Source organism: Hemiscyllium ocellatum, chromosome 18 (genome assembly GCF_020745735.1).
Source record: "Hemiscyllium ocellatum isolate sHemOce1 chromosome 18, sHemOce1.pat.X.cur, whole genome shotgun sequence".
Classification (NCBI taxonomy): domain Eukaryota; kingdom Metazoa; phylum Chordata; class Chondrichthyes; order Orectolobiformes; family Hemiscylliidae; genus Hemiscyllium; species Hemiscyllium ocellatum.
In genome coordinates, this window is record NC_083418.1 from 42,539,743 (window position 1) to 42,554,080 (window position 14,338).

General features: G+C 42.9%; 1 protein-coding gene across 3 annotated transcripts in view; it reads left to right on the forward strand.

The window, feature by feature from the left end:
• The window catches only part of dennd5a (DENN/MADD domain containing 5A), a 268,461-nt gene that overhangs the window by 223,096 nt on the left and 31,027 nt on the right, over positions 1 to 14,338 (forward strand). For all 3 annotated transcript variants that reach the window (XM_060838913.1, XM_060838915.1, XM_060838914.1), the window contains one exon: positions 7,934 to 8,055. In XM_060838913.1, coding sequence (XP_060694896.1) covers positions 7,934 to 8,055 — 122 coding nt within the window. The remainder of the gene's footprint in view (positions 1 to 7,933; positions 8,056 to 14,338) is intronic.

The window sequence follows — 14,338 nt, forward strand, 5'->3', positions numbered from 1 at the left end:
CAGAGCTGAAAATGTGTTGCTGGAAAAGCGCAGCAGGTCAGGCAGCATCCAAGGAACAGGAAATTCGACGTTTTGGGCATAAGCCCTTCATCAGGAATGAGGAAAGTGTGTCCAGCAGGCTAAGATAAAAGGTAGGGAGGATGGACTTGGGGGAGGGGCGATGGAGATGTGATAGGTGGAAGGAGGTCAAGGTGAGGGTGATAGGCTGGAGTGGGGTGGGGGCGGAGAGGTCAGGAAGAAGATTGCAGGTTAGGAAGGCGGTGCTGATGGCCTCCTTCTTCAAGGACCGCAGATTCCCCCCAGACGTGATCGACGATGCCCTCCACCGCATCTCCTCCACTTCCCGCTCCTCCGCCCTTGAGCCACGCACCTCCAACCGCCACCAGGACAGAACCCCACTGGTTCTCACCTACCACCCCACCAACCTGCGTATACAGTGTATCATCCGCCGTCATTTCCGCCACCTCCAAACGGACCCCACCACCAAGGATATATTTCCCTCCCCTTCCCTATCAGCGTTCCGAAAAGACCACTCCCTCTGTGACTCCCTCGTCAGGTCCACACCCCCCCACCAACCCAACCTCCACTCCCGGTACCTTCCCCTGCAACCGCAAGAAATGCAAAACTTGCGCTCACACCTCCACCCTTACATCTCTCCAAGGCCTCAAAGGATCCTTCCACATCCACCACAAATTCACTTGCACCTCCACACACATCATCTATTGCATCCGCTGCACCCGATGTGGCCTCCTCTATATTGGGGAGACAGCCCGCCTACTTGTGGAACGTTTCAGAGAACACCTCTGGGACACCCGGACCAACCAACCCAACCACCCCGTGGCTCAACACTTTAACTCCCCCTCCCACTCCACCAAGGACATGCAGGTCCTTGGACTCCTCCATCGCCAGACCATAACAACACGGCGGTTGGAGGAAGAGCGCCTCATCTTCCGCCTGGGAACCCTCCAACCACAAGGGATGAACTCAGATTTCTCCAGTTTCCTCATTTCCCCTCCCCCCACCTTGTCTCAGTCGAATCCCTCGAACTCAGCACCACCTTCCCTACCTGCAATCTTCTTCCTGACCTCTCCGCCCCCACCCCACTCCGGCCTATCACCCTCACCTTGACCTCCTTCCACCTATCGCATCTCCATCGCCCCTTCCCCAAGTCCTTCCTCCCTACCTTTTATCTTAGCCTGCTGGACACACTTTCCTCATTCCTGATGAAGGGCTTATGCCCAAAACGTTGATTCTCCTGCTCCTTGGATGCTGCCTGACCTGCTGCGCTTTTCCAGCAACACATTTTCAGCTGTTAAAAAAAAATCTGGAACTAAAAGTGAAATCATTGGAAATTTGTCATTAAAAATCTAGAATACTTCTAGAAACATACCTTACAGACAATATCCCAGACTATACGATCAGCAATCCTGGTAATGATCTGTCAGCGGAGGTGGCAGTGATGTAGTATATAGTTGGGAGGGAGGTGGCCAAGGAGTCCTCAGCATTTACCTTATGAAGTTTCATGGCATCAGGTCAAATATGAGTAAAGAAATCTTTTGATTGTTACCATATATGCTACCACCAATATCCCCCATCCCAATTGATGAATCATTATTCTTTCATGTTGAACACCACTGAAGGAAGCACTGAGGATATCAAGGATGCAGAATGTTCAGTACTCTTTAAGTGGGAGATCTCAATGACCATAATCACAAGTGTTTTGTCAGTACCACTATTAAAGTGAGGAAGTTGCTGCAAGTCTGAGTCTGTGTGATAGTGAAGAAACCAACAAGGGGGAAAATCTTCATCCTCATCAATCTGTTTGGAGAACTGCTGCACCTCCACATTGTGCTAAGTGGGATAAATTTGAAACAGATCGAGTGATTCAAGACTGGGTATCCATTAAGTGTTGTGGATCATCAGCTGCAGAATTGTCCTCTAACACAATCTGCAGAACCTGATGACCCAGCATATCCCCCACTCTACAATTACTATTAAGCCAGGTGAAGAAACCTGTTTGAAAGAAAACATGCCAGGAGCAGCATCAGAGATCTCTTAAAATGAGGTGCCTCACAGGATTACATGAAAGCAAAACAGCATAAGCAGCAGGTAATAGACAGACTAAGTGATTCCACGACAAATGGATTAAATCTCAGCTCTGTAGTCCTGACATGTTCAGTCATGCAGGTGGTGGGCAATCAAACAACTCACTGGATGAGGAGGTTTCACAAATATTCCCATCTTCCAAGATAGTGGAGCCCAGCACATGGTTGCAAATTTTTCAGCTTAACATTTGCACTAATCTTCAGCCAGAAATGGATGATCCATCTCCACCTCCTCCAGAAGTCCCCAGTATCACAGATGCCAATTTTCAGCTAATTCAATTCACTATGTATGATATCCAGAAACCATTGAAAGCACAGGAGCCTGTAAAGGCTATAGGCCCTGATTTTTTTTTTCTGGCAAAGGTGCTAAAGACTCGCAGTCCAGAACTTCTACTCTCTGGTCAAACTTTCCAGTGTAGCTACAACACTGGCATCTACCCAGTAATGTGAAAAATTGTCCAGCTATGTCCTGTACACAAAGCAGACAAATGCAATCAGGCCAAATACTACCCTATCAGTTTACACTCTAATCAGTAAAGTGATGAAAGGGGTTATCAGCAGTGCTATCAGGCAGCATTTGCTTGGCATTAGCCTGTTCATTGATACTCAATTTGGGTTCTGCTAAGACCACTTGGCTGCTGAGCCCTATACAGCCTTGGTTCAAATATTGACAAAAAAAAATTCTAGAGGAGGGAAAAAGATCGAGACTGACTGCCCATGTCAACAAGGTCATGTTTGTCCAAGTGTGACATCAGAAAACTCAAGCAAAATTAGAGCTAATGAGAATCCAGACAAGAATTCTCCACTGATTGTGCCAGGTGTGACTTCAACGTTCAGCAACATTTACAACTCCCCGGATACTGCAGCAATAGGACCATGACAATATGCAGACTTGGGCTGCAAGTGGCAAGTAACATCAGAGAAAATCCTAGGCACAAGTCAGGAGACGGATGGAATGGAATACTCCCACATATCTGGATGAGCGCATCTCCAGCAATACGCCTGAAGCTTGATAACATTCAGGACAAAGTAGCCAACGAAAGTAGCACCACATCCAGAAACTTTGAAGCATCACCAGCTGCATGTTCCCTTCCAAGCAAATCATCTATCTGACTTTGAAATATATCGCCATTCCTTCATTATCTTTCTCTAATTGTCCTTGAAACCAGTTTTGAGCTGCCATCTTGAATTGCTACAGTCTAATTGCTACTGGCAGACCCACAATGTCAGTGGGGAGGGAGTTACAGGATTTTGATCCAGTCACCTGAAGGAGAGATGATCTACTTCCAAATCTCTATGCTGAATGACTTGGAGGTGAATTTGCAGGTGGTGTTCCCTTCTATCTGCCACACTTGCCCTTCTAAATGACAATGGTCATCGGTTTAGAAGTTGCTGTCTAATTAGTTTTGGTGAATTTCTGCAGTATATCTTAATAGACATTGGTGATGCTGGCTTGCCAGCATTTAGTGCCTATCCCTAGTTGCCCTTGAGAAGGCAGTGGTAAGCTGCCTTCTTGTTTGGCTACAGTCTGTGTCTCCTTCAGGAGAGAATTCCAGGATTTTGACCAGCCACAGTGAAAGAGCAGCAATATATCTCGAAGTTAGGATGATGAGTGACTGGAGGGGAAGTTGCAATTAGGAATGTTCCCATTTATTTCTGCCCTTGTTCTTCTAGATGGAATTGGTCTTAGGTTTAAAAGTTAATCTGTAAGATTTTCGTGATTTTCTGCAGTGCATCTTATAGATATAGACACTGTTGCTACTGAATATCAGTCTGGAGGAATGGATCTTTGTCCTGGATGGGGTTAAGTTTTTGATTGTTCTTAGAGTTGCAACCATCCAAGCAAGTGGGGAGTTTTCCATGACACTCCTGACATGTGCATTGTAGCTGTGGAGAGTTAGGTGAGTGGCTTGCAACAGATCTCCTAGCTTTTGACCTGCTATTGTGGCCACTGAATTTATATGGCTAGTCCAGTTCAGTTTCTGGTCAGTGGTAGCTCGCAGAATATTGATGGTTGGGATGCGGTGATGGGACACCATTGAATGTCAGTAGTTATATTGTCTCTAATTGGAGATGGTCACAGTAGTAGCAGTGCATACTCTTACTAGGCAGAGTGTCAGTATTGGAAGGACTGATCGGCACCACATCAACAAACAATCATGTTGGCTGTTTTGTCCTGGATGGTACCAAGCATTTTGAGTGTTGTTGATCCTGCACTGCTTCAGAGGCAGGTAAGGAATATTCCATCACACACCCATCTTATGCCTTGTGTTGACAGGGGACCAATTTTGGGGAGTCAAAACGCGAATTGGTTAGTACAAGATTCCAAGCTGTTCTTGTAGCTACAGTATTTATATGGCTTGTTTAGATCAGTTCAGCTCAAATGTCACTCACAAAATGTTGATGGTGGGGAATTTAGTGTTGGTCGAAAGGGCAGTGGTTAGATTCTTTCTTGTAGGACATGGCAACTCAACATTCCACAGAATGGGATCTTCACACAGGACAGGGGAGAATGCAAAGGAGGAGGTGGTGTTGCATTATCAATTAATGAGTCAGTTATTGTAGTTGTGCGAGACTGTGTGTCTTCAAATGAGGTTTTATAGGTAGAGTTTAGGAATAGAAAGGGGCAGTCACAAAGTAGACCCCCAAACAGTCAATAGACAATAGAGGAGCAGATGTGTAGGCAATTCATTGAAGTATGTAAAAACAAAAATTGGATAATTGTATTAGAGCATTTCAACTTCCTCAACAATAATTGAGAAAGTCAAGGTGCAAAGAGTTAAGGACGACAGATTTCTTGAAATGTATTCAGGAGAGCTTTTTATATCAAGATATAGAAGGTCCAATAAGGGACAGTGCAGTGATGGACCTAATTTTAGGAATGAAGCCGAACAGGTGGTTAAGGTGGAAATGGAAGAGCATCTTAGTGATGGTGACCAGAACACCATAGGTTTTAAGCTTGTTATGAAAAATGGAAAAAAAATGATCTGCAGAAAAGGGTTTTGGTGTGGGGGAAGCTTGACTTCATTAAAGTAGGATCTGGTCATAGTAGACTGGGAACAGCGACCTCTGGATAACTGTATAGCAGAACGTCGGGGACCATTCAAAATGGAATTGGTGAGCATACAGGTCCAACAGGTTCCCATTAGGTGGAAATTAGCTTAATGGCTAGAGAGGCGAAAATGAGGACTGCAGATGCAGGAGATCAGAGTCCGAGAGTGTGGTGCTGAAAAAGCAAAGCCAGTCAGGCAGTATCCAAGGAGCAGAATATTCAATGTTTCGAGCATAAGCCCTTCATCAGGAATGAGGCCTGTGGCCCAAGGGGGCTGAGAGAAAAATGGGAGTGGGGTGGGGCTGGGGGAAGGGAGCTAGGAATGCGATAGGTGGGTGAAGGTGATAGGTCGGAGAGGTGGGTGGAGCAGATAGGTGGAAAGAAAGATGGACAGGTAGGACAGTTCAAGAGGGCGGTGCTGAGTTGGAAGGTTGGATCTGGGATAAGATGAGGGGAGGGGAAATTAGGAAACTGATGAAATTCCACATTGATCCCATGTGTTTGGAGGGTCCCAAGGCAGAAGGTGAGGTGTTGAGTGGTTAGGGGTTGGGGGTGGAGGAGGCCCAGGACTTGCATGCCCTTGGTGGAGAGGGAGGGGGAGTTGAAGTGTTTGGCCACCTGGTGATGGGGTTGTTTAGTGCATGTGTCCCAGAGATGTTCTCTGAAACGTTCCAAAAGTTGGCATCCTGTCTCCCCAATGTCTAGGGGGCCACGTCGGGAGCAACAGATGCAATAGATGAGGTGTGGAAGTACAGGTAAATCTCGGTCAGGTGTGGAAGGGTCCCTTTGGGGCCTTGGACAGAGGTAAGGGGGGAGCTGTGGGCGCAGGTTTTGCATTTCTTGCAGTGGCAGGTGAAGGTGCCAGGAGTGGAAGGTGGGGTGGTGGGGGGCATGGACCTAACAAGGCAGCCGCAGAAAGAATAGTTTCTGCGGAAAGCAGATAGGAGTGGAGAGGGAAATATTTCCCTTGTGGTGGGGTCTCTTTGTAGGTGGCGGAAATGGTGGAGGATTATGTGATGTATCCGGAGGTTGGTGAGGTGGATAGTGACGACTAGGGGGTTTCTGTCCTTGTGGCGATTGGAGAGGTGGGGTTCAAGGACGGAGATGCGGGAAGTGAAGGAGAGGTGCTGGAAGGCATTGTCAACCACGTGGGAGGGGAAGTTGCAACCTTTGAAGAAGGAGGCCATCTGGAATGTTCTGTGGTGGAATGGGTACTCCTGGGAGCAGATGTGATGGAGGTGAAGGAATTGGAAAGAAGGGATATCATTTTTACAGGAGGCAGGGTGGGAGGATGTGTAGTCCAGGTAGCTGTGGGAGTCAGTGGGTTTGTAGTAGATGTCCATGTTGAGTTGGTTGCTGGAACTTGGAGAGGTCCAAGAAGGGGAGGGAGGTGTCCAGAATGGTCCAGGTGAACTTAAGGTTGGAGTGGAAGGTGTTAGTGAAGTTGATGAACTGTTTGACCTCCTCATGGGAGCCTGAGGTGGCGCCAATACAGTCATCGATGTAGCGGAGAAGAAGGTGGGAAATAGTGCTGGTGTGGCTGCGGAAGATGGATTGTTCCATGTACCCAACGAAGAGGCAGGCATAGCTGGGGCCCATACAGGTGCTTATGGCTACCCCATTGGTCTGGAGGAAGTGGGAGGATTCGAAGGAGAAATTGTTGAAGGTGAGGACCAGTTCAGCCAATCAAATGAGAGTGTCAGTGTAAGGGTACTGGTTGGGTTGGCATGAGAGGAAGAAATGGAGGTTAGAGACAAAGGGTGATGGTAGAAGGATGTTTGTGTGCCAGGGGAGGCTGGATCAGTTAAGATTAGAGCAGAGAAAACTCAACGAGGACCTGATTGAGGTGTATAAGATTATGAAGGGCATGAGTAGGGTGGATGGAAAGCAGCTGTAGCCCCTAGTTGAAGGATGAATAACAAGGAGACATGATTTTAAGATGAAGGGCAGGAGGGTTAGAGGGAATTTGAGGAAAAGAAATTTCAACCAGGGGGTGGTGAGAGTCTAGAATGCACTTCCTGAGGGGTAGTTCAGACAGGAAACCTCACAATCTTTAAATAGTACTTGGATAAATAATTGAAGTGTCATAACATTCAGGGCTATCGGGCAAGTGCTAGAAAGTGAGGCTAATGTAATTTTAAGAGTCGTTTTGTCAGTGCCAACTCAATGGACCCCTTCTGTATGTTTGATTCAATGGTCAGTGCCTGGCACTTATGAATGTTACTTGCCACTTTATCAGCCCAAACCTGGATGTTGTCCAGATCTCCCTGCAGTTGGATGTGGATTGCTTCAGTACCTAAGGAGTTGTGAATCATGCTGAACATTATGCAGTCATCAACAAGCATTTACATCCTGACCCCACAATAGTGGGAAGGTCATTGATGAATCAATTAAGATATTTGGATCTGGGACACTGAGAAATTCCTGCATAGATGAACTGGAGCTGAGATGATTGATGTCCAGCATCCATAACCATCTTCCCTTTTGCAAGGTATGATTGCAACAACAAAGAGAATTCCCATTGATTCCCATTGCTCGGTCTAGTGTGGACTGTCCTTCTGGAAATAATTGTATGCATCAGTATCTCTTTGGACACTATTATAGATATGTGATTTTTATTAGTGAAGAAGAATTGATAGTGAATAATATTTTGTTTGGATATCCCATGTATAAAAGCATCCTAACTCTTTAATATTTGGTCAAACAATTAGCTATTTTTCTCAACTGTTTTCTTAAAAATATTCTTGCTTAAAGGCGTCTTCTTTTATAATTTCAGAAAACTATATAAACACTATGCCTTCCTTCGCTGCGATGATGAGAAGGAACAATTCCTTTATCACCTCCTTTCATTCAATGCAGTGGATTACTTCTGCTTTACTAATGTCTTCACAACAATCAGTAAGTATCCATTGATATGCTAAAAATGACTGAGCCATAAATAGGAACTTATTGGATTTGATAGCATTGTAACTACAGAATATCCTTGCATTTTCCTGTCAAAACATTTATTTGAGATTTAGTTATTTGATGTACATTTAATTTTGGGATGCATGAAGTAGTAATGTGTAGCCACTATAATTAGGGAAACTAGTATAGCTGAGGAAACTGAATGTAAACTGGAGGGTTTGGAATAGATCTTGATGTACTAATGGTAAAAGCACCAGTTCTTTGGTGAGAACTGGTAAGTGGTAAAGGTCTGTTCTTAAGTTTCAAAATTGCTGGTGAAGTTAAAAACAAAAACCATGTAATTAAGTGTACAATTTACTTAAATAATTAAATCTCATTAAGAGTGGCAGAACTCTGCCAAAAGGTGTTCTGTCATGGCTGCAGCATGTGGAAGTTCTTGGATAACATTGTGATCCAGGGCAAGCTCATCTGTACCAAATGTTTGCAGTGTGGGAAACCTCAGCTCAGAGTCATTAAGGCCAAAAATCTCATAACACCAGGATATAGTCCAGCGGGTTTATTTGAAAACACTATTTCGGCTAGCACCTAATGAAGAAGCAGTGCTCCAAAAACTAGTGTTTTCAAATAAACTCATTCGACTATAACCTGGTGTCACTTGATTTTTGATCATGTCCAACCCAATCCAACACCATCACCTCTACACCAGTCATTAAGCTAGAGACTGAGCTGCATGCTCTGCAACAAATGAAGAAAGGAGATGTTACCTGGATACTTTGTACCAGGAGGCACAAAGGATAGTGACTTCTGATTTGATCAGCAGCCAGGAGAATGGTAGTTTGAGTGAGACATGCAAGGGGTCCAAGAGGGTAGGAGTGCAGGTGTGCCAGCCACACTGATTGTCTGCAATAGGTTTGAGTGACTCCCAGCTTGTTTGGATGAGAGCAAGGACTGCAGGATGGATAGCAAACTGACCATCCAAGTGAGAGAGAAATGAAGAATGTATGCTAGTGGGGGATAGTATAATAAAGGGTTTGGCACTCTTCTCTCCAGAAAGAGTGAGAGTCCAGACAGCTGCATTGTCTTCCCAGTATCATAGTTCAGGACATTTGCTCAAGGTTGGAGAAGAACTTGCAGTGGGATTGGGATAATCCCATTGTCCTGACCACATATGTGCTGGAAACCTACGTAGAACTGGGAAAGAGATTCTGCAGAGAGAATAGGCTTAGTTGCTAATCATTAGCTTATACAGCAGAAATGTAAAGGTGATAATCTCAAAGGTGATTGTCGCGTGAACCACATACAAATTGGCATAGGGGATGTAAAACTAGAGAGATGAATATGTGGCTCAAAGACCGGAATAGGAAAAGTGATTTCAGTTGATGGGCCCTGGTGCAAGTTCTGGGGAAAGTGGAGTTGTACTGTTATGACTCTCTTTTGCCTCTCTTAATCAGTCTCTGTGTCTCCCTTTGCAAGAGCAAAACTTGTTCCCAATCCTCTAGTCGGTCGATTTTCTGGCCAATTTGTATGTGTCTTCCTCTGATTTAATTCTACCTCTAATATACCTTGTTAACCAGGGTGTTAGTCAGTTCCTGTTTAAGTTCTGGGACCATTGTTCTTGTAAGCCTCATAACTAGAGCAGTAAAGAGAGTCTTAAACTAAATAGTGGTGGCAAGGGATCAAATATGGAAAGATGCGGTATAGCAAAGAGACAAAGTTCAAGAGGAAAATAATAATATCTAAAATAGGGATCAGAGAATAATAGAAAGAGTCAGAGGAGAAACCTCAAAATGTATCAACGATCAAGATTAGATGTTACAGAGGTAACCCAATAAAAGATCAAAACTAAGGCCTCTGCGTCTAAATACACAAGCATTCATAATGAAGCAAACAAATTGATAGCCAAAAGTGGATTAAATAAATATGATCTGATAGCCATTGCAGAGATTGGGCTGCAGAATGTCTAGGATCAGGTCCTGAATGTTGAGGGATTCAAGAACATTCAAGAAGAATAGGAAGCATAATGAAGAGTAACACTTAATCAAGGATGGTATTTGTGCAGTATTTAGAAATGAATTTGGCTCAGGAGATCAGGGTGTGCAATCACTTTTTGCGGAGGAAAGAAGTCACTTGTGTGAGTTGTTAATAATGTCCCAAACAATAACTGCAATGTACAATGTATAAGAAGAAATATTGGGTTCCTATGATAAAGCGATGGCATTAGTTGTGGTTGACTTTAATTTGCTTATAAACATAAAATAATGAATTTGTCAATTGTAATATGCATTAGGCACTCATAGAGAGGAAGAATTTTAGTATTTAAACTTCAATAAGGTCAACTATATGTGCAAAGAAGCTGGCCACTAGACTATGGGATAGATGAACAGATATTTAAGGTGATATTTCAGAATAAGTATATTCCTACTTTAAACAAAAATTCTTAAGGAGGTGTCTCACAATCTGTGATTAATTGAATTAGAGAAGGCACCAAACTTAAGGACAAAGCATATAATTATGCTAAAATGAGTGGCAGGTCAGATGATTGTTCAGAATATAAAGAATTGCAGAAAATGATGAAACGTTAACCTGGAGGAAGGAATTAGCGTACTGTCGATTCTACTGTAATGCATGTTTCTTTAACGCAATTGAAGAATTTTGACTGTTATTTGTAGAACACAAACTTTCCTTACTTGCAATGTTTATAATATGATTCCGGTCCCATTAGTTTAGATGGTGCAACTCTTGCGCGATTTTCTTAATGCAAGATTGCACGAGAATGGACCTATCGTGTTATATCAGAGCTGAGTATATATGAGGAAAGTAACCAGGAATGTTAAAACAGACAGAAAGAGATTCTATGGATTTACAAAGTAACCAAGGAAGCAAAATGAGGGGTTGTTTAGAAATTGAAAATGGAGACATTAACAGTAGGTAAGAAAATGGCAAATGAACTGAACAAACATTTTGCTTCTGTCTTCATTATAAAGATTGTAAAACAAAATTCCACCATTGTCAGAAAATCAGGAGGTGTGAGGAAGTGAAAAACTTAGAGAAATTTCAAATAACAATACCAAAGAAGCAATACCAAGCAATCAGATGGAACAGCAAGCTGACATGTGTCCAGATCCAGAAAAACTTCATTCTAATATCTAAAAAGAGGTGGCTAGTGAGCTAATGGGTGTTGATTTTCTAAAATTTCCTAACTGCTCAAAAGGTTCATCAGTTTGGAATGTAGCAATATAACACCCCCTCTCTTCAAGAATGGAGAGAGACAGGAAACGGAACTAAAGGCTAGCCAGCATGATAATTATTAGAAATGATGATTAAAGAATGATAGCTGGACACTTTAAAAAAAACTCAACATCCACATGAAAGGGAAATCTTTTTCAATGAATTTATTGGAGTTCATTGAAGGAGCAACTTGTACTGTGGATAAAGAGGAGCCTGTTGATGTACTGTACTTAGATTTCCAGAAGGCATTTTATAAGTGACCAAATCAACGTTTAGTGGAATTGTACAGAATAGGCCCCTTAGCCCATCGAGTCTAAGTTTACCATGTGCTACTGCCTACACTAGCTCCACTTTTCTGCATGAGGCCCATAATCTGAAGTAGCATGAACACTGCCACAACTGAACAAATTAAGGGTGGTATTTCTGAAACACCATTCATCAGTGAAATTGTATAGAAGAATGTCTATATGATGCTAATATGTTATTCAGTTAGAACTCAATAAAATCAACACATTTCTAAATTTTGAATGACCAAATGCGTATCTATTGAATCAATTTATCTTTCTATTTTGATAATAAGAAAATCGAAAATGTTGATGATACTTTAGTGACTGTAGGGAAATAGATGGTGACATCTTGCAAAACGTCCAGATTACAAAGGAGGAAGTGCTGGATGTCTTGAAACGGGTAAAGGTGGATAAATCCCCACCTGATCAGGTGTACCCGAGAACTCTTTGGGAAGCTAGAGAAGTGGTTGCTGGACCTCTTGCTGAGATATTTGTAGCATCGATAGTCACAGGTGAGGTGCCGGAAGACTGGAGGTTGGTAAACATGGTGCCACTGTTTAAGAAGTGCGGTAAAGACAAACCAGGGAAGTATAGACCGGTGAGCCTGACCTTGACGGTGGGCAAGTTGTTGGAGGGAATCCTGAGGGACAGGATGTACATGTATTTGGATAGGCAGGGACTGATTAGGGATAGTCAACATGGCTTTGTGCGTGGGAAATCATGTCTCACAAACTTGATTGAGTTTTTTGAAGAAGTAACAAAGAGGATTGATGAGGGCAGAGCAATGAATGTGATCTATATGGACTTCAGTAAGGCGTTCGACAAGGTTCCCCATGGGAGACTGATTAGCAAGGTTAGATCTCATGGAATACATGGAGAACTAGCCATTTGGATACAGAACTGGCTCAAAAGTAGAAGACAGAGGGTGGTGGTGGAGGTTGTTTTCAGACTGGAGGCCTGTGACCAGTGGAGTACCAAGGATCGGTGCTGGGTCCTCTACCTTTTGTCATTTATATTAATGGTTTGGATGCGAGCATAAGAGGTACACTTAGTAAGTTTGCAGATGACACAAAAATTGGAGGTGTAGTGGACAGCGAAGAGGTTACCTCAGATTACAACAGGATCTTGACCAGATGGGCCAATGGGCTGAGAAGTGGCAGATGGAGTTTAATTCAGATCAATGCAAGGTGCTGCATTTTGGGAAAGCAAATTTTAGCAGGACTCATACACTTAATGGTAAGGTCCTAGGGAGTGTTGCTGAACAAAGAGACCTTGGAGTGCAGGTTCATAGCTCCATGAAAGTAGAGTCGCAGGTAGTTAGGATAGTGAAGAAGGCATTTGGTATGCTTTCCTTTATTGGTCAGAGTATTGAGTACAGGAGTTGGGAGGTCATGTTGCAGCTGTACAGGACATTGGTTAGGCCACTTTTGGAATATTGCGTGCAATTCTGGTCTCCTTCCTATCAGAAAGATGTTGTGAAACTTGAAAGGGTTCAGAAAAGATTTACAAGGATGTTGCCAGGGTTGGAGGATTTGAGCTATAGGGAGAGGCTGAACAGGCTGGGGCTGTTTTCCCTGGAGCGTCAAAGGCTGAGGTTTACAAAATTATGAGGGGCATGGATAGGGTAAATAGGTGAAGTCTTTTCCCTGGGGTCAGGGAGTGCAGAATTAGAGGGCATAGGTTTAGTGTGAGAGGGGAAAGATATAAAAGAGACCTAAGGGGCAACGTTTTCACGCAGAGGGTGGTATGGGTATGGAATGAGCTGCTGGAGGAAGTCGTGGAGGCTGGTACAATTGCAACATTTAAGAGGCATTTGGATGAGTATATGAATAGGGAGAATTTGGAGGGATATGGGCCGGGTGCTGGCAGATGGGACTAGATTGGGTTGGGATATCTGGTTGGCATGGACGGGTTGGACCAAAGGGTCTGTTTCCATGCTGTTTCCATGTCTGTGGAGAGACATGCAGAAGTAACCTTTCAGATCTAACACCATTTGTCACAACATGACTTCTTTAACTTTGTCTGTTAGGTTTTCCATCTGTTTCAGTAATATTGTACACTTAAACCCATTTTTCTAAAGCTGTTTTCTAAATAGATTTTGAAAGAAATGTTAAATCAAAAGAAGAATGGGCAAGATAAGAAATCTCCAGTGATGTTTTAAAAGGGTTACAGATATGTTAAAAATCAATTACGATATTTTAAAAAATTCTCTGTGTACAATAAGTACTAGCCCTTAATTCGTAGGATTGAACGTGAATAGAATTTGAAGGATTGGAGATCAACAACCCTGCTAATGATAAGTCTGAGTCCATCTCTAATCAATTGAAGTGAACAGAGTAGGTAAGTTAGTGTCAAATCAAGTTCAGAAAGAGAAGTAGGGGAAAAGATTGATTAAATTTAAGCTAAAATCGAAGAACAAAGAAATGTAAAAAAAAATTAAAGTTTATGAACGATAAACTCTTTAAAAAGCTAAGTGCTTTAAATACTAGCTCTAATTTTAACAGTGAATTTCACTGTAATTAAGGCATAACTTCATGAAGCTTACTGGAAGATTGAGCAGGAGTGCTGTTTTCTTAATGATAACAAAAGCAAACCAATATAAGTCTTCCATGAACATGTAGCATTTTGAAATTCAATGGGAATTTTTTCTATTGTTGCTGGGCAATGTATACATTTAATCAGTGCGATTTAAACTCATTGCTATGTTGACAGCAAATTGTTGGTTGCTCCTAATCATTCAGATGAGACAGGTTATTTCA